The 26,937-nt window shown below is 41.1% G+C and overlaps 1 protein-coding gene across 1 annotated transcript; it reads right to left on the bottom strand.

The window, feature by feature from the left end:
- Positions 1 to 870: 870 nt before the first annotated feature.
- Positions 871 to 26,915, bottom strand: fkbp1b (FKBP prolyl isomerase 1B). Its single transcript, XM_021600818.3, has 4 exons — positions 26,404 to 26,915; positions 25,648 to 25,695; positions 2,288 to 2,400; positions 871 to 2,146 (listed from the first exon to the last, which is right to left on the bottom strand). The coding sequence occupies exons 1-4, from the start codon at positions 26,438 to 26,440 to the stop codon at positions 2,018 to 2,020; spliced, it is 327 nt and encodes a 108-aa protein (XP_021456493.1). The 5' UTR covers positions 26,441 to 26,915; the 3' UTR covers positions 871 to 2,017.
- Positions 26,916 to 26,937: the final 22 nt, after the last annotated feature.

Below are 26,937 nucleotides of genomic sequence, written 5' to 3' on the forward strand. Positions count from 1 at the left end.
GCACAGTTAAAAACGGGAACATTTCCGGGGACTGTCCCCGGAAAACGGGGACGTCTGGTCACCCAGTATAGAAGCTAACGTCGGCTAAAGTTTGCTCCAGTCAAGCTAGCCTGTCGTTGTCATGGCGACAACTTGCTGTTTTTAGGATTATGTTTAGAAATACATGATGAAAATGTATATGAGATAAGATGATAGTTAATACCTTTTTACAATTCGTTTTTTCGTATTTTGGCTATTGGGAATTGTATGAGAGTAGCCAAGTCCGTTGAATGAATGAGAGAGAGAGAGCCAACTGAAAACTGTATTGAAGTGAGAAGCAGCAGATAAACTATTTTAAATCTTTTAAGGTTTCAAACTCCCTTCATTCTTCTCACCATACCCTATCCAGGCCCCAAGGTTTAAGAGGGTAAACAACACTACTAGACCATGTGTGGTTTCACTACATGCTGCTAGTACAAAACCATGCTATTTTTTTTCATTGTACTACCATGGTTCATTTTGGTACCATGGTAGCTAGTACAATGAAAAAAAATACCATGTATTTTTGGTCACTACCATGGCAGGAAAACACCATGGTCCTGGTGGAAATTCCATTGTATTTTCCTGCCATAGTAGTACAATGAAAAAACTACCACGGTACTATCACAGTTTTTTGGTTACTACCATGGCAAGAAAATACCATGGGTATTGCAACAGTACCATGGTATTTTCCTGCCATGGTAGTGACCAAAAAAACATGATAGTACCGTGGTAGTTTTTTCATTGTACTACCATGGTACATTTTTGTAAGGGGAAGCTCTCAAGAACTTGAACACACACGCATGGTGCGCGCACACACACACACACACACACACAACTCGAGTTCGCAGATTTTCAATAAACAAAGTACTCACCGTTTTTATTAAGAGTTGATCGATTAAACAGTCATAGTATCCAAACTATCCATGGGTTGTAAGAGTAGGACTGTACAGTGCATTTGTGTTCCTGATGTCCTTCATTTAGTCAAATCTGTGGTATTCTTGCAGTAAATGTTTGATGGATACAAAATGTACTAAACACAGAAACCTCAGTTATCATTATACAGGGTTTTTCATGACCATGTGAGCTAACCAGAAACAACACCAGGCCCTAGTTGTAGTGTTAAGAGGGTGTAATCATTAGTCCAGAAAGTTTTGCAACTAAAACGAGTTTATAATGGACAAAGTTAGCTAGGCACTCCCCGTTTCGTTCCGTTTGCCTCCATTTAAGAAACGTTTTGCAACAGAATTGGTGTAATGAATACACTGCTGGTGTTACCTGCTCAGGTGTCATGGTCAAGGAAAACTACTAACCTTTAAAGCTTTCAGCAGGACAGACCTTTATCAAAAGTGGCAATGCAGAGAGTGGTTGGTAATGCCTAGTCAAGATACGACAGAGTTCTACAACTCCCGTTCTGGAGAGCTACTGGAGTGTACAGGCTTTTGATCCAGACCAACACTAACACACCTTCAATCTGCATTAGTACTGGGCTGGAACAAAAGCCACACCCAGTAGCTCTCCAGGACCGGAGTTAAGGAATCCTGAGATACAGAGTAGTTGTACTGTTACACCTTGTTTTGTGCTTTGGAAAACAGTAAGGCAGTGACATTCCATTGCAATATATTACGTCCTTCGTCGGATGGTTCTACTATGTTTCTTTGTCATACAGATTAAATAAAATGTACAACCTAAAAAAAGGAAAAAGCAATGCTCATGGACATACATTAAGACAGAGGAAGCCAAACTATGGTATCATGAGTGTGTAAAAAGTCTAAAAATCAGTTTAGCGTCAGGCAGCATCCATCTACAATAATACTAAGTTGGCAACAAAGCAGTAGATCCTTAAGTATTGAGTAGTTGAAGATGCAACAAAAATCTAAGGAGCAGAGGGGGTTGGTTGCTCGATGGTGTGGGGCAATGTTACCCCCTAAACGGGGAGGTAGTGAGTGACCTTTTAGGCCACATTTGACCTTTCACCCCTGACCCCAGAGAGGGTCACTCACTCCAGCTTGAGGAGCTCAACGTCAAAGATGAGGGTGGCATTAGGGGGGATGACCCCGGGGTGACCTGTGACTCCATAAGCCATGTCAGGCGTACAGGTGATCTTTGCCCGCTGACCCACACTCATCTGGGGCAGAGAGGGGAGGAGAGAGGGAGGGAGACAACAGAGGAATTGTCAACACTTGCGTATCATATGTTGCAATATTATCATAAAATATCATGAGTGCAGATGCAGCGCATTACCTAACATAAGACAATGCAGTCTCACCTGTGCGATTCCTTCCTCCCAGCCCTTGATGACTTCCTGTCGCCCGATCTTGAACTTGAAGGGCTTGTTTCTGTCTCGAGAAGAGTCAAACTTCTTTCCATTTTGCAGCATACCTGGTGGAGAGACATCACACAAACACTGTTAAGTCAATGATCTTCCTAGGTTCAGGTAGGCGTTTGAAAGTTTTTTATTTTCATGTGTTCTGCTTTATATGAGTACTACTGTGTACACGTAAGTGTGCTTGTAGGTATTTATTAGGATCCCCATTAGCCACTGCAGAAGCATCAGCTAACTCTTCCTGGGATCCACATGAAACATGACATCATACATAGTAGGGAACATTATTAGTCAAGGACTGAAATACATTTTATAATGTCACACAGCCTACATATCAGTACATACACACAATATCTAGGTCTAATGCATAGTACAGTGCAAATTACAATACAATATATATAAAATGGCTCTCTCTTCACAGTCCCCTTAGTGCACAAGTTGTTCTTGTATCTGTTTTTTTAAACTGGTTTTATTGCTAGCTTGAGTTACCTGGGGTGGTAGAGTTACACGTAGGCTTTATTTAATACTGTGTGTTTCCCAGCCACTGTTCTGGACCTGGGGACCTGAAGAGACCACTGGTTGCATGTCTTTGTTGTACCGATGAGTGTCCGAACTGTGTGCCAACTGCTTGAACAGAGAGTTCGGTATCTTCAACACATCAATACCTCGCACAAAGACCAATAATGATGCAGTCAATCTCTCCTCAACTTTGAGCCAGAAGAGACTGACATGTATGTTATTGACACTTTCCCTCCATGCACGCCCAATTTTTCAGTTTTTGATTTGTTAAAAAAGTTTGAAATATCCAATAAATGTCATTCCACTTCATGATTGTGTCCCACTTGTTGTTGATTCTTCACAAAAAAATACAGTTTTATATCTTTATGTTTGAAGCCTGAAATGTGGCAAAAGGTCGCAAAGTTCAAGAGGGCCGAATACTTTCGCAAGGCACTGTATATCTTTGTTCCATAGTAGTTTATTTTTGTTTAGTTTACTTATGTGATTTCTCAATTTCCTGTATGTCTGCCAGTCTGCTGTGTTGTCAGACTTATTTGCTATTATCTTTGTCTCATCCATACAGTTTTTCAATTCATCATCTATCCATGGGGATTTGGCAGTTGGAACAGTCAGTTTGTTGATGGGAGCCTATCAGTAACCAGAAGAAGCAGTTTCATAAATTCTTCAAGTTCAGTGTCCAGATGTTCCTCATTACACAAATCAGACCAACAAATATATTTCACATCTTCCACTTAGGAATCCTTGTATCCTCTTGTATGATCATAATATCCAGTCTTTGGAACTTTGGTTGTTCGAGATATGGCTATTATATTAGGATCACTACATCCGATGGGTGTGGATACTGATTTAGAGCATATTTCTGCAATATTAGTAAAGATGTGATCAATACAAATGGATGATTCAGTTCCTGTTCTGTTTGTAAATATCCTGGTAGGTTGACTGATTACTTGAACCAGTCTTTTTGAGTGGGCAGATGGATGACAACCAGTCAATATTTAGGTCGCCCAAAAAATATACCTCGCTGTTGATATCACATACATCTTTCAACATTTCACACACACAGTCCAAATACTGACTTTTAACACTTGGTGGTCTATAGCAACTTCCTACGAGAATAGGCTTTAGGTGAGGCACATTAACCTGTATCCACTACTGCATCAAAGCAGGGACCAAGAGACTGAAAAACAGCTTCTATCTCAAGGCCATCAGACTGTTAAACAGCCACCACTAACATTGAGTGGCTGCTGCCAACATACTGACTCAACTCCAGCCACTTTAATAATGGAAATGGATGGGAATTGATGTAAAAATGTATCACTAGCCACTTTAAACAATGCAACTTAATATAATGTTTACATACCCTACATTACTCATCTCATATGTATATACTGTACTCTATATCATCTACTGCATCTTGTCATCTTTATGTAATACATGTATCACTAGCCACTTTTAACTATGCCACTTTATGTTTATATACCCTACATTACTCATCTCATATGTATATACTGTACTCTATACCATCTACTGCATCTTGCCTATGCCGTTCTGTACCATCACTCATTCATATATCTTTATGTACATATTCTTTATCCCTTTACACTTGTGTGTATAAGGTAGTAGTTGTGGAATTGTTAAGTTAGATTACTTGTTGGTTATTACTGCATTGTCGGAACTAGAAGCACAAGTATTTCGCTACACTCGCTTTAACATCTGCTAACCATGTGTATGTGACAAATAACATGTGATTTGATTTATTACTTCCACATCATCTGACATGAGATCCTCTCTCAACTTAACAGGAATATGACTCTGGACATACATGGCAACACCATTTGCATTTCTATCTTTCCTATATATTCTATAACCATGTATAGCTACTACTGAGTCATCAAATTAATGATCAAAGTGTGTTTCAGATATGGACAGAATATGATTGTTTTCGGTTGTTAATAAGTTGTCAATTTCATGAACCTGGTTTCTCAGGCTACATATGTTAATATGGGCAATTTTTTTTGTCCTTTTCTGGGTTACTTGTTTGTTTTTAGTGCTATTCTGAGAGGCTGATCCTAGGTAGACATGTCAGTGACATTTACATTTGAGTCAATAGTACTGAGTGGGCTGCCCACAGTGGGCTTCTTCCTAAGGCAGACCGTTTCAGTGCAAACAGTGGAATAAAATTCTATGTGCATATGATTATTGCAGACAATACCCTCGGAGCTATCTAGAAGAAAAAGAAACGCACACCTATTTAGGCGAGGTGCTGGCTAGTGGAGTAGAACACCTATTAAGACGAGGTGCTGGCTAGTGGAGTAGAACACCTATTAAGACTAGGTGCTGGCTAGTGGAGTAGAACACCTATTAAGACGAGGTGCTGGCTAGTGGAGTAGAAAACTTGAAAATAAAAGAGAGCCGCACACTCTAGGAGCTCAGATGCAAAAATGTAATTACCAACGTTTCGACAGCCAATCTGTCTTCATCAGAATATTTCCCCTGATGAATATATCCCCTGAATATACCATGTATATAGCCTGATGAAAACAGCTTGGCTGTCGAAACGTTGGTAATTACATTTTTGCATCTGAGCTCCTAGAGTGTGCGGCTCTCTTTTATTTTCAAATACCCTCGGAGCTAACAGTTAAATGAACATAGATTAGGTTACTTACATTTACTGCACTTCTATTTCTCTGGGATATAATCTGATTTCCATGTTCTCTGTTGCTTATTTATTATGACAGAGAGGACTGGAGCGCTACCAAATCCAGACTGTCAGTCTCTTAAACTGTTTGTTATGTTGATGGAGATAATCCTGTAGCATCATTTGAACACAAAGCAAGGCCTACACAAGCATATTTTCCTCACAAAGATCAGTTACATTCAAGTCATTCAAACAATTCCCTTAAAAACAAACTAAAACAAAACAGAGCACTGTTTTACAGGCAATCCTTCACCTCAGCAGCAAGGAACTGTCTGGAATGCCTAGGAATCATAGTATTCCAAAATCCAACATCAAAGGCAGATTCTGATAATACAGGAATGGCACAAAAACAAGAGTAATTCCATTGGGTTTCATTATCCAGATCGTGGGCTCATTTCAATTTTCTAAATGAGCAAAGGGAATTTGAAATAGGAGGCAGTGGCCTGATTCCTTCTGTAGATTCTTTCTGATGGTTAACTAGGCCATGTCTCGCCTGCATCTAGAACACAGGAGAAACACAGACAGATACAGGACAGGCAGAGATTCAGTAGCAGCACGACAATGAATGTGCCCATGAACATCTGTCCGTTCAGGCATGCTAACAACATTAGGCCCATTAAACACTTCCACCAGAGGCACTGAGACAGAGACACTGCAGAAAATACTTAATCATTTACCTTTCACAGGCTTGGGTAGAAAACTGAGACAAAATCCTAATTATATATTTTTTAATGTACAGTATCAGTCAAAAGTTTGGACACCTACTAATTTTACCAGGCATAGAAAATGTGCTCTCTTGTTAGGACACTGTTGTTCAGAGGAGCTAGCCAACAACACAGCTAACACAATCACTTCAAACTGAAGCTGGAAAGACTGTAAACTAGCTGCACTTCGTTTCGTTTTACCTTTTATCAATTGATATTCTTATACATCGATGAAAATGATGCCAGCTAATTCATGACTTCGACTGGCTGAGAAATGCTGCCTGCATGCCTCTCTCTCTCGTCCCGACTCCCGACCCCTACACGTTCATTACTATGAGACAGTTGGAGATCGAATTTGAACATTGAAAATGTCGGAGAGACAGTAAGGTCTATACAGATCTCCGTTGTTGAAAACGAAATGTTAGTCTAAAAGAAATGTGACATAATGTATTGATGCTTTTTATAGTGGAGATCAAGTTTATAACTTCACTGCATGGGCTGATGAGACAGTGGATTGCGCAGTCAGATGGAACAGAATAAATAGGAATTTTAATGTCATAGATTTAGTCGGTGGTAACTTGTGACATCGGCTGGAATGAGCTTTTAACAAATCAGAATTCAGGGTTAGACCCACCCGTTGTATAACTAACCGGTGTGCCTTGTTAAAAGTTAATTTGTGGAATTTCTTTCCTTCTTAATGTTTGAGCCAATCAGTTGTGTTGTGACAAGGTAGGGGTGGTATACAGAAGATAGCCCTATTTGATAAAAGACCAAGTCCATATTATGGCAAGAACAGTTCAAATAAGCAAAGAGAAACGACAGTCCATCTGTCACGACTTCCGCCGAAGTCGGCCCCTCTCCTTGTTCCACCATAATTTGCAAATAAATTAATTACAAATCCTACAATGTGATTTTCTGGATTTTTTTCCTCATTTTGTCTGTCATAGTTGAAGTGATGATGAAAATGACAGGCCTCTCTCGTCTTTTTAAGTGGGAGAACTTGCACAATTGGTGGCTGACTAAATACTTTTTTGCCCCACTGTATGTATTTATTCCTCTGTTCCCCCTCATGTCTTTGTGCCAAATTATTTGTGTGTTACGTCTTGTACGCACTAGGCTAAGCGTTTGTTATTGTTCATGTGTTTTCACTAAGCTTATTTGTATTGTCATACATTTATGTTGTGTGACACTTTGCCTTGTTGGCTGGAGGAGGTTTTTGACGCAGCTGCGGCCGTCTGTATATCTCTCCTGCCGTAATAAAGTGTGTGCCTGTTCATAATTCTCTGCTCTCCTGCACCTGACTTCACCTCAAGTACGTACACGCCTGACACCATAATTACTTTAAGACATGAAGGTCAGTCAATCTGGAAAATTTCAAGAACTTAGAACATTTCTTCCAAGTGCAGTCGCAAAAACCATCCAGCGCTATGATGAAACTGGCTGTCATGAGGACCGCCACATGAAAGGAAGACCCAGAGTTACCTCTGCTGCAGAGGATAAGTTCATTAGAGTCAACTGCACCACAGCTTGCTGCCCAAATAAAAGGTTCACAGAGTTCAAGTAACAGACATCTCAGCATGAACTGTTCAGAGGAGACTGTGTGAATCAGATCTTCATGGTTGAATTGCTGCAAAGAAACAACTACTAAAGGACATCAATAAGAAGAAGAGACTTGCCTGGGCCAAGAAACACAAGCAATGGACAATGGACAGGTGGAAATCTATCCTTTGGTCTGATGAGTCCAAATTTGAGATTTTTGGTTCCAACCGCCGTGTCTTTGTGAGACGCAGAGTAGGTGAACGGATGATCTCCGCATGTGTGGTTCTCACCATGAAGCATGGAGGAGGAGGTATGATGGTGCTTTGCTGGTGACACTGTCTTTGATTTATTTATAATTCAAGGCACACCTAACCGGCATGGCTACCAAAGCATTCTGCAGCGATACGCCATCCCATACGGTTTACGCTTAGTGGGACTATAATTTGTTTTTCAACAGGACAATGACCCAAAACACACCTCCAGGCTGTGTATGGGCTATTTGACCATGAAGGAGAGTGATGGAAAACTGCATCAGATGACCTGGCCTCCACAATCACCCGACATCAACCCAAAATACAGTAACGATAAATATAGGTTATTTCTTTGCGTAAATGGAAGAAATGTTAATGTCAACATGAAGAAGACATATGGGACTATAATACCCCTATAGAATACTATAATAGATTGTTCCAGAAACAGCCATTGTTGACCAATCCAACACCCTAACCTCACCCGACCTAGTGGTGTAAAGTAACTAAGTAAAAATACTATGAAATAGTACTTAAGTATTGTAATGAAACAGTAGGGAGCAGGTCTCGAACCCTCGACCTTCTAGTCCGAGGTCCGACGCGCTATCGACTGTCCTGCAAAAGCATGCTCGTGCGGCAGGGTCGATTTCCATGCTTATAAACACAGGGTCGTTACGCTATTTTTTGGGAAGGGGGTGTCTGGGCCCGGTTGCATTAAAGACCGTAAGTACATTTTTCCCTCGTCTTTTCCCTTAAAGTTTCCTTAACTTTAAGTCAGTTGCATTAAACATTTTAAGGTGAATTCCCCCCTTAAATTAAGTGAAAAGGTTAAGGGTGCCCATGAGATCCCTTAACTGCTTCATTCAGTATGGATATCAATGTAAACAGCATTTGTGGAGATGAATGTTGCTTTCATATGCTTTGGTTACAAAAGGGAAACTACAACCAGCTAGCTAGCTACTTAGCTAAACAATCGAAGGTGCACAATCTATGACTACAAAGCTAGGTGGCTAGTTAGCTATTGCTACTCTGTAAGTTAGCTTGACGTACTAGAAAGTAATATAAACAAGTTGAGAAAAAAGTAACTACAAGAAACATGGTTTATTATCTTCTGAAGCAATTTGGTTATCCTTTCTTGATTATCAAAGTTATATTTTACTATCTCACAAATTGAAAGTGATCTCTTTGAGGGGACTTTTAGTCAGTGATTGAGTCTGTCTCCATGGTAACCAGATACTCTTTCTGCCATACATGACTTCAAACTACCACAAAACCCCTTAAGTATGCCCATACCTAAGGAAATATTTGAGTGGCTCTATGCAACACCCTTAAACAACTGCCTTGGGTAAGGGAAAATTATTCCTTAAGGTAAACTCTTAAAATGATTAAGGGTAAACCCTTAAGGGAAACACTTGGGATGTTTTATGCAACCAGACCCTGTACTTTACCATTTATATTTTTGACTTATATACTTATACTTTTACTCCACTACATTCCTAAAGAGAATACAGTGCCTTGCGAAAGTATTCGGCCCCCTTGAACTTTGCAACCTTTTGCCACATTTCAGGCTTCAAACATAAATATATAAAACTGTATTTTTTTGTGAAGAATCAACAACAAGTGGGACACAATCATGAAGTGGAACGACATTTATTGGATATTTCAAACTTTTTTAACAAATCAAAAACTGAAAAATTGGGCGTGCAAAATTATTCAGCCCCCTTAAGTTAATACTTTGTAGGGCCACCTTTTGCTGCGATTACAGCTGTAAGTCGCTTGGGGTATGTCTCTATCAGTTTTGCACAAACAGCTCGAGCTCAGTGAGGTTGGATGGAGAGCATTTGTGAACAGCAGTTTTCAGTTCTTTCCACAGATTCTCGATTGGATTCAGGTCTGGACTTTGATTTGGCCATTCTAACACCTGGATATGTTTATTTTTGAACCATTCCATTGTAGATTTTGCTTTATGTTTTGGATCATTGTCTTGTTGGAAGACAAATCTCCGTCCCAGTCTCAGGTCAGGTTTTCTTCCAGAATGGTCCTGTATTTGGCTCCATTCATCTTCCCATCAATTTTAACCATCTTCCCTGTCCCTGCTGAAGAAAAGCAGGCCCAAACCATGATGCTGCCACCACCATGTTTGACAGTGGGGATGGTGTGTTCAGCTGTGTTGCTTTTACGCCAAACATAACGTTTTGCATTGTTGCCAAAAAGTTCAATTTTGGTTTCATCTGACCAGAGCACCTTCTTCCACATGTTTGGTGTGTCTCCCAGGTGGCTTGTGGCAAACTTTAAACAACACTTTTTATGGATATCTTTAAGAAATGGCTTTCTTCTTGCCACTCTTCCATAAAGGCCAGATTTGTGCAATATATGACTGATTGTTGTCCTATGGACAGAGTCTCCCACCTCAGCTGTAGATCTCTGCAGTTCATCCAGAGTGATCATGGGCCTCTTGGCTGCATCGCTGATCAGTCTTCTCCTTGTATGAGCTGAAAGTTTAGAGGGACGGCCAGGTCTTGGTAGATTTGCAGTGGTCTGATACTCCTTCCATTTCAATATTATCGCTTGCACAGTGCTCCTTGGGATGTTTAAAGCTTGGGAAATCTTTTTGTATCCAAATCCGGCTTTAAACTTCTTCACAACAGTATCTCGGACCTGCCTGGTGTGTTCCTTGTTCTTCATGATGCTCTCTGCGCTTTTAACGGACCTCTGAGACTATCACAGTGCAGGTGCATTTATACGGAGACTTGATTACACACAGGTGGATTGTATTTATCATCATTAGTCATTTAGGTCAACATTGGATCATTCAGAGATCCTCACTGAACTTCTGGAGAGAGTTTGCTGCACTGAAAGTAAAGGGGCTGAATAATTTTGCACGCCCAATTTTTCAGTTTTTGATTTGTTAAAAAAGTTTTAAATATCCAATAAATGTCGTTCCACTTCATGATTGTGTCCCACTTGTTGTTGATTCTTCACAAAAAAATACAGTTTTATATCTTTATGTTTGAAGCCTGAAATGTGGCAAAAGGTCGCAAAGTTCAAGGGGGCCGAATACTTTCGCAAGGCACTGTATGTACTTTTTACTCCCATACAATTTCCCTGTCACCCAAAAGTATTTGTTACAATTAAAATGCTTAGCAGGACAGGAAAACTGTCCAATTCACGCACTTATCAAGATAATACATGGTCATCCCTACTGCCTCTGATCTGGTGGACTCAGTAAACACAAATGCTTTGTATGTAAATGTCTGAGTGTTGGAGTGTGCCCCTCGCTATCTGTAAAAAAAAAAAAAACATAAATTGTGCTATGTGGTTTGCTTAATATTAAGGAATTTGTAAGAATTTATATACTTAACTTTTACTTTTGATACTTAGGTATAATATGACTTTTACTCAAGTAATATTTTACTGCATGACTTTCCCTTTTACTTCAGTAATTTTTTATTGAGGTATCTTTACTTTTACTCAAGTATGGCAATTGGGTACTTTTTCCACCATTGCCCACGGTATCAACACCCTCACCTGCATAAAAAAAACATGACAGCATCTCAATCTGAGGAACTTGTCACATCTCGTAAGATATGCGTAAGCATCGTTTCCAAGTTGTATTATAATAACCCATGATTTATCCAAGTTGTATTAAAATAACCAATGATTTATTTATACCACCACAGTAGACAGACATAACATCAGCGTAAATAGTTGGCAATAAAACTAGCCTAGCATGCTAACCCCGGTCAGGCAGGGGACGGTTCACCCAGAGTGGGACGGTTCACCCAGAGTCACCCAGAGTCTTGTACAGTACTGGCTGCTTCTCCTCTTTCATTCCCCCCTAAACTTAGTAGGACCGCAGGCTTCCAGGAATCCCTGTCGCCCAGATATCAGTCAGCCTGCCTGCAGGGCCACTGGGCGGGAGTCCAAGCCTGGAGTCGACGGGTCCGAAGACCATCTGTTAATACTGTATCTCCCCTGGCTAGACTGGAGTTATAGGCACAGTAAAGTGCTCCAGAAGACGGAAACATTATGACCCATATTTAAAATAAAAACCACAGTGAAACCGAGCTAGGATGTTTATTTCGAATACAATATGGGTAATATTTTTTACATTTTCTCCCAAGCAGGAATTATATGGCCAGTTACACAGTATAGTGATCCTCAGTATGACATGATTAAGACCCATTTGTTGAATGGGTAAACAGTTGGATGTGTTTAAAAACAACTTAGCCTATGTCTATCAGTGCATTCGGAAACTATTCAGACCACTTGAGTTTTTGCCACATTTTGTTATTATGTCACAGCCTTAATCTAAATCAGATGAAATCGTTTTCTCCCCTCATCAATCTACACAATACCCCATAATGACAAAGCAAAAACATGTTTTTAGAAATGTTTGCAAATTTAGTAAAAAATAAAAACAAGAAATATCACATTTGCATTAGTATTCAGACCCTTTACTCTGTACCTTTGACAGTGATTACAGCCTCGAGTCTTCTTGGGTATGACGCTATAAGCTTGGCACACCTGTATTTGGGGAGTTTCTCCCATTCTTCTCTGCAGATCCTCTCAACCTCTGTCAGGTTGGATGGGGAGCGTCGCTGCACAGCTATTTTCAGGTCTCTCCAGAGATTTTTTGATCAGGTTCAAGTCCAGGCTCTGGCTGGGCCACTCAAGGATATTCAGAGACCGAAGCCACTCCTGCATTGTATTGACTGTGTGTTTAGGGTCGTTGTCCAGTTTAAAAGTGAACCTTCGCCCCAGTTTGAGGTCCTGAGCGCTCTGGAGCAGGTTTTCAACAAGGATCTCTGTACTTTGCTCAGTTTATATTTCCCTTGATCCTGACTATACTCTCAGTCCCTGCCACTGAAAAACATCCCCACAACATGATGCTGCCACCACCATGCTTCACCGTAGGGATGGTGCCAGGTTTCCTGCAGACGTGACGCTTGGCATTCAGGCCAAAGAGTTCAATCTTGGTTTCATCAGACCAGAGAATCTTGTTTCTCATGGTCTGAGAGTCTTTAGGTGCCTTTTTTGCAAACTCCAAGCAATCTGTCATGCGCCTTTTACTGAGGAGTGGCTTCCGTCTGGCCACTCTACCATAAAGGTGTGATTGGTGGAGTGCTGCAGAGAAGGTTGTCCTTCCGGAAGGTTCTCCCATCTCCACAGAGGAACTCTGGAGTTCTGTCAAGAATGACCATCGGGTTCTTGGTCACCTCCCTGACTAAAGCCCTTCTCCCCCGATTGCTCAGTTTGGCTGGGCAACCAGCTCTAGGAAGAGTCTTGCTGGTTCCAAACTTCTTCCATTTAAGAATGATGGAGGCCACTGTGTTGTTGGGGACCTTCAAGGCTGCAGACATTTTTTGTCACCCTTCCCCAGATCTGTGCCTCAACACAATGCTGTCTCGGGGCTCTACGGACAATTCCTTTGACCTCATGGCTTGGTTTTTGCTCTGACATGCATTGTCAACTGTGGGACCTTATATAGACAGGTGGGTTCCTTTCCAAATCATGTTCAATCAATTGAATTTACCACAGGTGGACTCCAATCAAGTTGTAGAAACATCAAGGATGATCAATGGAAACAGGATGCATCTGAGCTCAATTTCGAGTCTCATAGCAAAGGGTCTGAATACTCATGTAAATAAGGTGTTTTTTATTTTTAATATATTTGCAAACATTTCGTTTTTTCGCTGTAGATTGATGAGAATTTTTATTTATTTAATCCATTTCAGAATAAAGCTGTGAAGTAACAACATTTGGAAAAAGTCAGGGGGTCTGAATACTTTCCGAATGCACTGTATATTACAGCACCATGGAGATTAAAGCCCATTCTAACTGAAAAAGTCTACATGCTATTCCAAGTCTGTTTGAGTTGGGGCAATTCCAAAGTAGCTTTGAGAAAATAAAGCTGGTCCATTTCTCTTACTGCAACAGAGACCCAGACCCTTAACTACTGTATCAGTCTGTGAGTAACTGAATACAAAATGTAGTGAGGTCACCCTATCTTGGTTGAGTCAGAGTGGAGTTGAATGAAAATAAAAACAGGATCCTTCCTTTCCTGTTCCTGCAGAACAGTCCTAGACACTCTTAGATATCAGGCAGGCAATGGGTAAATAGACAGTGTAAAAAGCATGACAAACTGGCCCTTAATCCCATGTTCTCTGCTTGGGTTGGGTGTGAAAATACCAAGGGAAGACCCATGTGTGTCCAAAATGGCACCCTATATGCCCATATAGTGCACTATACTTCTGGCTAAATGTAGTGCACTATATAGAGTGCCCTTTCAGATTTTGCCCCCAGACCCTCCTGAGTAGTATGAGATGTCTTTCTGGACAGGCTGTCCAGGCCAGCTATGCTATTTATACTCCGTTTACTGTATCTGTGTCTACACGTGACACACACACATACGCCAGCACACACACATGGCCCCTCGTCCACCAGGGCCCAGAGATGTAAGGAGATATCACACATACGCGATCTGTCTGCAGCACGCTCTTATAGACATGTTGACACATCACGGGACTGTGAACACGTGTCAACGAGAAATATCTGTTCTTGCTTCGTCGTTCATATATCAGTAGAATCTTTGGCACTGGAATTGGTGTTTCACCTAATGAGACAGCTCAGATGTAGCCCTGCATCTTTAATGTTGTGGTATAAGCACAACAGTCCTGCTGCTATACATTAGTGTAACAGATGTAGGATCTTAATTTGATCATCCTGTTGCCGGAAAAGTTTCCTACAGTGCAGTAAATGTAAAACATGTAGTGTATTTGAGGTTTGTATCAACACCTACTAAAATGTCCATTAATTATAATCCACATAATAATTCATATTTCCTGTTGCTGCAGGATTATTTTCCTACTGTAGCAAACTGGCTCAAATTAAGATCCTACACCTGTAATTAGCGCAATCTCTGCTGCTCTTATCCTATTCCATAGCACTTTGGTCTCAATAGGCCTAATCTCTGCAGTTGCTCTTAGTAAGTGGTTTTAGCTACTTTGATTAAGTTAGCTACACTACGGTACTGTAGGGGGGTTTAGTAGAACCTAAACAGAACATTATTTGGTCAGGTGATTGTTTACGTAGTCTGTCCATAAGAGTTTACGTAGACTGACCATGAGAGATTACGTAGTCTGGCCATGATTGTTTACGTGGTCTGTCCATAAGAGATGACGTAGTCTGGCCATGAGAGATTACGTAGTCTGGCCATGATTGTTTACGTGGTCTGTCCATAAGATGTTACGTAGTCTGGCCATGATTGTTTACGTGGTCTGTCCATAAGAGATTATGTAGTCTGGCCATGAGAGATGACGTAGTTTGGCTGTGATTGTTTACGTGGTCTGTCCATGAGAGATTACAGTCTGTCCATAAGAGATTACGTAGTCGGACCATAAGAGATTACGTAGTCTGGCCATGCGAGATTACGTAGTCTGGCCATGATTGTTTACTTGGTCTGTCCATAAGAGATTACGTAGTCTGGCCATGAGAGATTACATAGTCTGGCCATGATTGTTTACGTGGTCTGTCCATAAGAGATTACGTAGTCTGGCCATGATTGTTCACGTAGTCTGTCCATAAGAGATTACGTAGTCTGGCCATGATTGTTTACGTGGTCTGTCCATAAGAGATTATGTAGTCTGGCCATGAGAGATGACGTAGTTTGGCTGTGATTGTTTACGTGGTCTGTCCATGAGAGATTACAGTCTGTCCATAAGAGATTACGTAGTCGGACCATAAGAGATTACGTAGTCTGGCCATGAGAGATTACGTAGTCTGGCCATGATTGTTTACTTGGTCTGTCCATAAGAGATTACGTAGTCTGGCCATGAGAGATTACATAGTCTGGCCATGATTGTTTACGTGGTCTGTCCATAAGAGATTACGTAGTCTGGCCATGATTGTTCACGTAGTCTGTCCATAAGAGATTACGTAGTCTGGCATAGATTGTTTACGTGATCTGTCCATAAAATATTACATAGTCTGACCATGAGAGATTACGTAGTCTGACCATAAGAGACTATGTAGTCTGACCATAAAATATTACGTAGTCTAGCCATGAGAGATTACGTAGTCTGGCCATGAGAGATTAGTCTGTCCATAAGAGATTACGTAGTCTGGCCATGAGAGATCCGTATAGTATTGAAAATAATTATACACAAAAAATTTAAAAAGTGTGAGGAATAAGTGAAGGTGTTGAGAGGAAGGATGCTATCTGTGAGCTACATTTAACCATACTGCAGGCACTATGGTTCCCACACTAATCACTATGCTGTTTCATCTCCCAGTCTGGAACACAATTCCAACTCCTGCTAGAGACTACTCCCCTTCATCTTTCCATCTTTCATTAAGGCCAGAGGTCTATGTATGTATTTATGTGTGTGTGTATGTGTGTGTGTGAGGGTTGCTTCAAATCGAAATCAAAAAATCAATGTGGCTCCTGATGGATATACTGTAACATGGACTGCTGCCCACTACTCCAATACTGCCTGCCTGCCAGACCTGTCAGCCTGCCTGGTCCTACTACCACACACGTCCACAACAGTACGGTTCTTCGTCTGTCCCCATAGGAGAACCCTTTTTGGTTCCATGTAGAACCCTCTGTGGACATTGTTCTACATAGAACTCAAAGAGTTCTACCTGGAACCTAAAAGGGTTCTTCAAAAGGTTTTCCAATGGAGACAGCTGAAGAACCCTTCTAGGTTCTACATAACACCTGTTTTTATCTAAGTGTTGGCCTACTGCATGGCTAGGAAAAACTTTAAGCTGAGAGTTTCAAATCTTTCAAATAACTGCTGTTTGGGGATTGACCATCCAAGTGCCTACATCATCACGTTTCACTGGAGAGGAGGTTCAAGACAACCGGAACAGCCCCTTATAGAGGTGACATGACGCCTGTGGAACCCACAGAACCCCGGTGCTTACGCAGCTCGTAACTCTGTCACCAGAGAAGGAGAGTGACACCCACAATTCTCTCTGCGGTCATTCTCAGAACCTATAGGGTCAAACGCCATCAGAGGAGAGTGGAGAGGACCCATAGGCAAGAGATTTCATGTAAGAGAGGAACGAGTGAGTCAGAGATGGGCATCAGGGAGCGGTCTGACACTGCCCCATAATGACATCTAGGCTAATTCAGGATACAATACTATCTTAAGCAGAACCCATTGCTCCGCGAGGTCACCACGTGCCTGTGTGTGTGTGTAGCATAAGGAAGTGGTGAAAGTGAAGTTAAAAATAAGACCAGAGATACTGCTGGGACTGGGAGACACAGTACTGTGTGCATGGATGTTTTAAGGTTGTGTTAGTATACCAGTAGATGTGAAGATATTGATCATGAGAATCCGTCTGTTTGTGTTTCTTTGTCTTTGTAGTCTGTTCCTTTGTATCTGTTGTCTGAAGTTATTGGGAATGAGAGTCCATTTGTTGTTATTGTTTGTGTTGTGTTTTATTTCTTTATGTCTGTTGTTATGGTAGACAAAATACAACGACAGTAAACAGACACAGCATGAATAGCATCAGGATTTCAATGACCAAAACCATGTGACATGACGTCATCACCTTTGGGCCAGCCATCAAATTCTGTGAGTTGGAACTTCACTTTGCAGTGTGGCACGTGATGGATTTTAGTATACTCAGCTCAAATCAATAATGCACTAATTCAGTGAAGGTTTTTATCTCTTTGGCCTAATGAAGCACATGTTAACTAATCTCCTTCCAGAGTGGGTTTGACACAAAAGGTTCATTCTTCAACATGGTTGGCATTAACAGCTGAGCTGAAAAGAGGGAGGGGGGGGGGGGTGAGAAAGAATGCAGATTTAGCATTCGTGTTACGGTAATAGGGTCAACTTCCCTACACACATCAACACAGCAGCACAGCAGGCCTTAATATAGAGTACTGCAGGAGACTAGGCCTGAGCACAGCCATATCCATATCTCTTTCTCCCTCTCTCTCTCGGTCTATCTCCCTCTCAATGATCTGCAAAAAAACTCAACTCAGAGAAGGAACAGGGTCAGTAACCTATGTCTTTATTACTACCAGTAGCCTACCACTCTCGCTTTCTGGGCTACAATATACCAAACAGCAATCAATCACTCGACATAAAGACAAAGTGTTGAGCTTTAAATGTATTACCACCAATGTTCCCGGGACTGCTGTGCAGAAGAAATATCAGCCCGCGCAGAGAAGCACGAGATTGAACATCTCTCAACTTCCCTGTTTTCCCATTTAGTTAACACTATCAACGTTTCCCTTTACTGTGGGAATTCCCAAAGTTAGCCACTTTCAACACAACATACCGAAACAAAACTAACTATGCAAGACTTATTAGTGTGCAAAACGAACTAACTGTTTTGAGATCAAAGTGAGAGCTGCATGTAGCCACCTATGCACATGTGTTCATATTCTTTGCTAGTTAGTGAGTTAATAGCCCAGTTATAGCTCATGTCTAGTCAGCAATGTGAGAGTGGTTGCTTCCTACAAGAGCACAAAATGTGTACATTTCTAGCCATCTTTGAAAAGCAAGTCAGGTAAAGAGCATTTTGTCTGTCTTAAAGGGACAGTGTTGTATTATGAGACTGGCTTGAATAAGCTAAGATAGCTTTATAAGTTGTTTCTTGCATCAAACAACACATTTTACGTCACCTCCTTGTCTGACTAGGTTAATGCCAAGCCCTGCATATTTTTTCCACAAGTCTCACGGAATTTAGGCCTACATTGAACACCACACATGGGCTGCTACTGTAGGTTGAATGATAGAACAGCTATTTCCATGTCAAAATGTTATGGGATGCATTTTCTCCATTGTTTTTGATGGTAAGCCACTCTGGTAGACCTACATTATGATCAAATAGCCACAGTAACTACTTGGCCATAACTGTAACTTAAAGCAGGTACAGCCTCGGTGTTCACAGTAACTACTTGGCCAAAACTGTAACTTACAGCAGGTACAGCCTCGGTGTTCACAGTAACTACTTGGCCATAACTGTAACTTAAAGCAGGTACAGCCTCGGTGTTCACAGTAACTACTTGGCCATAACTGTAACTTAAAGCAGGTACAGCCTCGGTGTTCACAGTAACTACTTGGCCATAACTGTAACTTAAAGCAGGTACAGCCTCGGTGTTCACAGTAACTACTTGGCCATAACTGTAACTTAAAGCAGGTACAGCCTCGGTGTTCACAGTAACTACTTGGCCATAACTGTAACTTAAAGCAGGTACAGCCTCGGTGTTCACAGTAACTACTTGGCCATAACTGTAACTTAAAGCAGGTACAGCCTCGGTGTTCACAGTAAATGCGCATAAAAGTTGCACAGAATTTTCACAACGTTCAAGTTTGACTTGACATTTGCTCAGTGCCGAAAATGTTTTGAAAGAACATTGATCACCACCAAACATTAAAGGTGTATTAAACTTCACTTGTAGTAGAGTTCCAGCCATGTCTTCAAAGAAGACATAAACTGGCGCACATACACCCACACTATGGTGACCAGCAATGGATTACGACTTCACAGTTCTTAATCTTAGTTTATCATGTCATTTTTAAATCACCCAGGTTTGGTAGCCAATGCTGTTGGATGGACTATCTGGCCATCAGAATGGTTGTTCATGCAGTGTTTACAATGTATCACTGTTCAAATGTTCTCATAAAACATCTGCGGCAATAAATGAGTTGGGTACAGGAATAGACCATTTTCACATGCAAATCTGATTGAACACAGTGTTTTGATTATTGAAATATCAGCCTCAATTTAACTTCAAAGTTGCTTTCTTTCTGCAGGTTAATTGGGGGCATTTCAGGGGACAACTCTAGCCAGGGACAGGTCACCAAATTCGGAGACTGTCCCCGAAATCGAGGACGTCTGGTTACCTCAACACACATGGCATTAGGGCTGTCCCCGACAAAATAAAATGTTTAGTTGCCCGACAGTCATCTGTTCTTTCGAGCAATCGAATGGTAGAAATGTTAAAACATGTATTTTTCCATATAGACACATCTTATGTGTTTTAATCAAATCAACTATATGCACTGAGCTTGTCTGATGCTTTAAGCGCTCTGTTTGATGAAATCATTAAGACACACAAATGACTAGAGGGAGTCCGACCGCAATTGATTTGTTTGTGCCGGGCCGGGCTCAGACTTGCTGCTCTGTGTAAAAAAGAAAATGACAGCGAGTGACTGTTTAACTAGCACCTGTTGTCTCTCTCTCATCCCTGCTGCAGCGACCACCACAGAACATCAACAGTGTGTATAGTGTTGTCTCTCTCTCATCCTTGCTACAGCGACCACCACAGAACATCAACAGTGTTTATAGTGTTGTCTCTCTCTCATCCCTGCTGCAGCGACCACCACAGAACATCAACAGTGTTTATAGTGTTGTCTCTCTCTCATCCCTGCTGCAGCGACCACCACAGAACATCAACAGTGTTTATAGTGTTGTCTCTCTCTCATCCCTGCTGCAGTGACCACCACAGAACATCAACAGTGTTTATAGTGTTGTCTCTCTCTCATCCCTGCTGCAGCGACCACCACAGAACATCAACAGTGTTTATAGTGTTGTCTCTCTCTCATCCCTGCTGCAGCGACCACCACAGAACATCAACAGTGTTTATAGTGTTGTCTCTCTCTCATCCCTGCTGCAGTGACCACCACAGAACATCAACAGTGTTTATCGCGCTGTCCGTGTTGCTGAAGCTGCAACATAATTACAGCCATTTCTGATAAAGGTTTTGTTACCAAAATCCCTAATTTGTTAAGGAAAAGCATTCCCTTTTCCCTCAACATTTACTCTCTTTACGTGACACATGCATCACATGCACGTGACCAATAGGACTTATGGCATATCATAACCATAAATTGGTTATAATAAACTCCGAACACTGTAACACATGTGACAGCAAAATGGATGCAGAGGATGTGACAAATAAACTCGAAGCGGGAGAATGTTCACTGCTTGCTCAGGAGGTAAAGGGGAAGTCAGATGTTTGGAATACATTTGACTAGTTGTGGAAAATAGTCTAATGGAGATCAAGGGGAAAGAAGTTAAGGAGCTAAACAGGATGCACTTTTAGACATACAGCTTGATGGTATTTATACAAGGCTGCTATAGGCTACGAAGCCTACGAATGTTAATGACGTTATTTATTATTAAAATGATGATCATAATAATAATAAGGAGATCATGAAAAAGGGGGGATATTATTATAAATATTATTTTGCTGACAATTTGGAACAGTGTAAACAACATGAAATAAATGATAAGTAATACCAGAGAAAAAAAGTAAAGCTTTTATTATATCAAAGCAAGAATTAAAGAATTTGTGAAATTGTTTTTCCGAAATGTTGTGTTGCGTGACGCTTGGTATTCAAGGAATCAGTAGGCTATTAAACAAACACTCAAACAGGCAACACAAGCAGAATCGGTCTAATTTATGTGGCTATACAGTACCAGTCAAAAGTTTGGACACACCTACTCATTCAAGGTTTTTTTTATTTGAATTTTTTTACTATTTTCTACATTGCAGAATAATAGTGAAGACATCAAAACTATGAAATAACACAAATGGAATCATGTAGCAACCGGAAAAGTGTTAAACAAATAAAAATATATTTTAGATTTTAGATTCTTCAAAGTAGCCACCCTTTGCCTTGATGATAGCTTAGCACACTCTTGACATTCTCTCAACCAGCTTCATGAGGTAGTCACCTGGAATGCATTTAAATTAACAAGTGTGCCTTGTTAAAAGTTAATTTGTGGAATTTCTTTCCTTCTTAATGCGTTTCAGCCCATCAGCTGTGTTGTGACAAGGTAGGTGTGGTACACAGAAGATATCCCTATATGGTAAAAGACCAAGTCGATATTATGGCAAGAACAGCTCAAATAAGCAAAGAGAAATTACAGTCTATCAATACTTTAAGACATGAAGGTCAGTCAATCCGGAAAATGTCAAGAACTTTGAACGTTTCTTCAAGTGCAGTCGCAAAAACCATCAAGCGCTATGATGAAACTGGCTCTCATGAGGACCGCCACAGGAAAGGAAGACCCAGAGTTACCTCTGCTGAAGAGGATAAGTTGTTTAGAGTTAACTGCACCTCAGATTGCAGCACAAATAAACACCTCAGGGTTCAAGTAACAGACATCTCAACATCAACTGTTCAGAGGAGACTGCGTGAATCAGGCCTTCATGGTCGATTTGCTGCAAAGAAACCACTACTAAAGGACACCAATGAGAAGAAGAGAATTGCTTGGGCCAAGAAACACAAGCAATGGACAATGGACAATGGACAGGTGGAAATCTGTCTTTTGGTCTGATGAGTCCAAATTTGAGATTTTTTTGTTCCAACAGCCTTGTCTTTGTGCAAAGCAGAGTAGGTGAACGGATGATCTCTGCATGTGTGGTTCCCACCGTGAGGCATGGAGGGGGAGGTGTGATGGTAGGGGGGTGCTTTGCTGGTGACACTGTCAGTGATTTATTTAGAATTCAAGGCACACTTAATCAGCATGGCTACCACAGCATTTTGCTGTGTAATGCCATCCCATCTGGTTTGCGCTTAGTGGGACTATAATTTGTTTTTCGACAGGACAATGATGACCCAACACACCTCTAGGCTGTGTAATGGCTATTTGACCAAGAAGTAGTGACCGATAACCTGGCCTCCATAATCACCCGACCTCAACCCAATTGAGATGGTTTGGAATGAGTTGGACCGCAGAGTGAAGGAAAAGCAGCCAACAAATGCTCCATATATGTGGGAACTCCTTCAAAACTGTTGGAAAAGCATTCCTTGTGAAGCTGGATATAAAATATAAAATATATTTAGATTTGTTTAACACTTTTTGGTTACTACACGATTCCATATGTGTTATTTCATAGTTTTGATGTCTTCACTATTATTCTACAATGTAGAAAATAGTAAAAATGAAGAAAAACCCTTGAATGAGTAGGTATGTCCAAACTTTTGACTGGTACTGTATACGGATAATTTATAAAGCCAGACACATTTAACAGTTAGGCTAATGATTATAGACCTAATTAAGTTAATTAATTTTCTTAGACAATTAATCATTAAGGCAAGGGTTGTTTTCTTGTGTCCGAACTCTGCTGCTAACTCTGCCACATTGTTCTCAACACCAATATACTGGTTAACTTTGCTCAAAATAATTTTTACTTTTTTTTATTTACCCCTTTTTCTCCCCAATTTCGTGGTATCCAATCGCTGCAAATCCCGTACGGACTCGGGAGAGTCGAAGGTTGAGAGCTGTGCGTCCTCCAAAACACAACCTAGCCAAGCCGCACTGCTTCATGAAACAATGCCCGCTTAACCCGGAAGCCAGCCGCACCAATGTGTCGGAGGAAACACCATACACCTGGCGACCGTGTCAGCGTGCCTTAGACCGCCGCGCCACTTGGGAGGCCAACTTTGCTATTATGCACATCACAACATGGTCTAAGAAAAAGCACCAATTCAACAGAGCACTGATGTTTCAGAACTGCAGACAGCGACCACCATTAAAGGCGGGAGAAAGCACATTTGTTATAAAATAATATTATTTTGATTAGTGTTGCACCGTTGTCCTTAACCATATACAGTGGGGCAAAAAAGTATTTAGTCAGCCACCAATTGTGCAAGTTCTCCAACTTAAAAATATGAGAGAGGCCTGTCATTTTCATCATAGGTACACTTCAACTATGACAGACAAAATTAGAAAAAAAAAATCCAGAAAATCACATTGTAGGATTTTTAATGAATTTATTTGCAAATTATGGTGGAAAATAAGTATTTGGTCACCTACAAACAAGCAAGATTTCTGGCTTTCACAGACCTGTAACTTCTTCTTTAAGAGGCTCCTCTGTCCTCCACTCGTTACGTTACCTGTATTAACGGCACCTGTTTGAACTTGTTATCAGTATAAAAGACACATGTCTACAACCTCAAACAGTCACACTACAAACTCCATTATGGCCAAGACCAAAGAGCTGTCAAAGGACACCAGAAACAAAATTGTAGACCTGCACCAGGCTGGGAAGTTGAATCTGCAATAGGTAAGCAGCTTGGTTTGAAGAAATCAACTGTGGGAGCAATTATTAGGAAATGGAAGACAAACAAGACCACTGATAATCTCCCTCGATCTGTGGCTCCACTCAAGATCTCACCCTGTGGGGTCAAAATGATCACAAGAACGGTGAGCAAAAATCCCAGAACCACAGTGAATGACCTGCAGAGAGCTGGGACCAAAGGAACAAAGCCTACCATCAGTAACACACTACGCCACCAGGGACTCAAATCCTGCAGTGCCAGACGTGTCCCCCTGCTTAAGCCAGTACATGTCCAGGCCCGTCTGAAGTTTGCTAGAGAGCATTTGGATGATCCAGAAGAAGATTGGGAGAATGTCATATGGTCAGATGAAACCAAAATATAACTTTTTGGTAAAAACTCAACTCGTGTTTGGAGGACAAAGAATGCTGAGTTGCATCCAAAGAACACCATACCTACTGTGAAGGATGGGGGTGGAAACATCATGCTTTGGGGCTGTTTTTCTGCAAAGTGACCAGGACAATTGATCCGTGTAAAGGAAAGAATGAATGGGGCCTGTATCGTGAGATTTTGAGAGAAAACCTCCTTCCATCAGCAAGGGCATTGAAGATGAAACGTGGCTGGGTCTTTCAGCATGACAATGATCCCAAACACACCGCCCGGGCAACAAAGGAGTGGCTTCGTAAGAAGCATTTCAAGGTCCTGGAGTGGCCTAGCCAGTCTCCAGATCTCAACCCCATAGAAAATCTTTGGAGGGAGTTGAAAGTCCGTGTTGCCCAGCAACAGCCCCAAAACATCACTGCTCTAGAGGAGATCTGCATGGAGGAATGGGCCAAAATACCAGCAACAGTGTGTGAAAACCTTGTGAAGACTTACAGAAAACGTTTGACCTCTGTCATTGCCAACAAAGGGTATATAACAAAGTATTGAGATAAACGTTTATTGACCAAATACTTATTTTCCACCATAATTTGCAAATATATTCATTAAAAATCCTACAATGTGATTTTCTGGAGAAAAAAAATTCTCATTTTGTCTGTCATAGTTGAAGTGTACCTATGATGAAAATTACAGGCCTCTCTCGTCTTCTTAAGTGGGAGAACTTGCACAATTGGTGGCTGACTAAATACTTTTTTGCCCCACTGTACAACTTCAGTAGCACATGCATTAGACTGATGGACTGTGCCATCCCCATGGCCTCCACAATGGATTAGTCGACTCAGACAGGCACGAATAGGACAGGTGTCTCGTACACCATGATTTTTAAAAATGTTTTTGCAACTGCTCAAGTAAAGAAATCTCGATCGACCAACAGCCTAACGACCAAACAATTGACCAGTTGACTAAATGTGGTCAGGGCTTACACGCCATACACACGTTATAAACATGTAATAAACGTGTAATCACCAAGACGGAATGTTCACATTTACTTTCTCTTTCCTGTCCGTCTGACCTGGATGTCTGAGAGACGACCCCCAGGCAGAGAATGACCCACCTAGTGAAAAACAAAACAATAATTTCCCAACCAGATGCTCTTTTGTCACACACTCTTTACCTGTGTAATGAACGACACACGTCTGGCCCTTCTTTGGGAAAGTCCTTGCTGTTGAAAAGAAAACAAACAATATTTAGTCAAATGTATTGTGTGTGTGTGTGTGTGTGTGTGTGTGTGGCATACACTGTAATAATAGGATGTGCCCTTATCATGACTGACATGCGCTCTTTATGAAATGTTGTTACATCAAATCATTGGAAGTAACAATATCGTATTCCTTTTACTATCAACATACACACTGCGTAATATCGAAATAATACTTCAAGTCAGTGTTAATACAGATGAAGGCAGCAATCACAATAGAAGGAGCTGGCCATAGAAGAAGGCTGGCATTAATGCCGAGAGTTCTAGAACGATATGTGAGAGGGTCATGGATCCAGCCTTTGTCAAATTAACCCTAACTATTTGTCTTACCTTAACCTACTTCTCCTAACCAGCTACGTTAATTATCCTAACCTGCTGCGTAAATTATTCTAACCTGCTACGAAAAGTAAAATCTGACGTTCATTTGACAAAAGCTGGATCACTCCATGCCGTGACCGTGTGAGACCGAGGAACATGTATGGGTCTTGAAAAATAAATGTAGCCCACGTCTAAATCATTTGCACTGGCTGTAAATCCGTTAAACGTTCCCACCGCATCATGATAATAATAACACATCTCCCACAATTTCGTAATGGCTAGCTAAATAAATAGGCTAAATAAATAAACACACGCAGCAGATAACGATCCAGAATCAAACGTAGAAAAACTTACCATCTCCTGGGGATATTATTTCGATTTCCACACCCATTATAATAAAAAGCGATGGTGGTTGCTAAAGCATAAAATAAAGTAGGTTTGGTGTCTAGTCTATGTCGGTGGTTAAAAGGTGCATGCAAGCTCCAGCAATGCCGACCACTGATCGAGTACTCTATCAAGTCTGAGAAATGCAGGATTGTGGCCGTGTTCGAGAGGATCAACCGTTATGTATCATGGGTAAATTGTGACTGACTGACTGCTCTACAAATAATAATGAGTAGTTATTTATTACGCAAGGTGATTTGTAGATCAGTCGGTAGACAGTCGCTTGCACATTCGGCTGCAATGTCGAACAAGCCCTGTACTACAAAAATGTGAAAAAACCTTAGCATGAGTTACCCAACCTCGACACAAATCTCATCCTCTGTCTCAGTTTAGGGAGACCCAAAATGTACATCGCCTAAGCAGGGGACAGAGCTGCGACTGAGCTCTGACCTGGCAATGACCGTGGACAAGAAGGCCCCCAAGTGGTCAACACATGAAATACAC

The sequence above is a fragment of the Oncorhynchus mykiss genome, chromosome 4 (assembly GCF_057628025.1).
Source record: "Oncorhynchus mykiss isolate SJ-2025 chromosome 4, ASM5762802v1, whole genome shotgun sequence".
In the NCBI taxonomy this organism is placed as follows: Eukaryota; Metazoa; Chordata; class Actinopteri; order Salmoniformes; family Salmonidae; genus Oncorhynchus; species Oncorhynchus mykiss.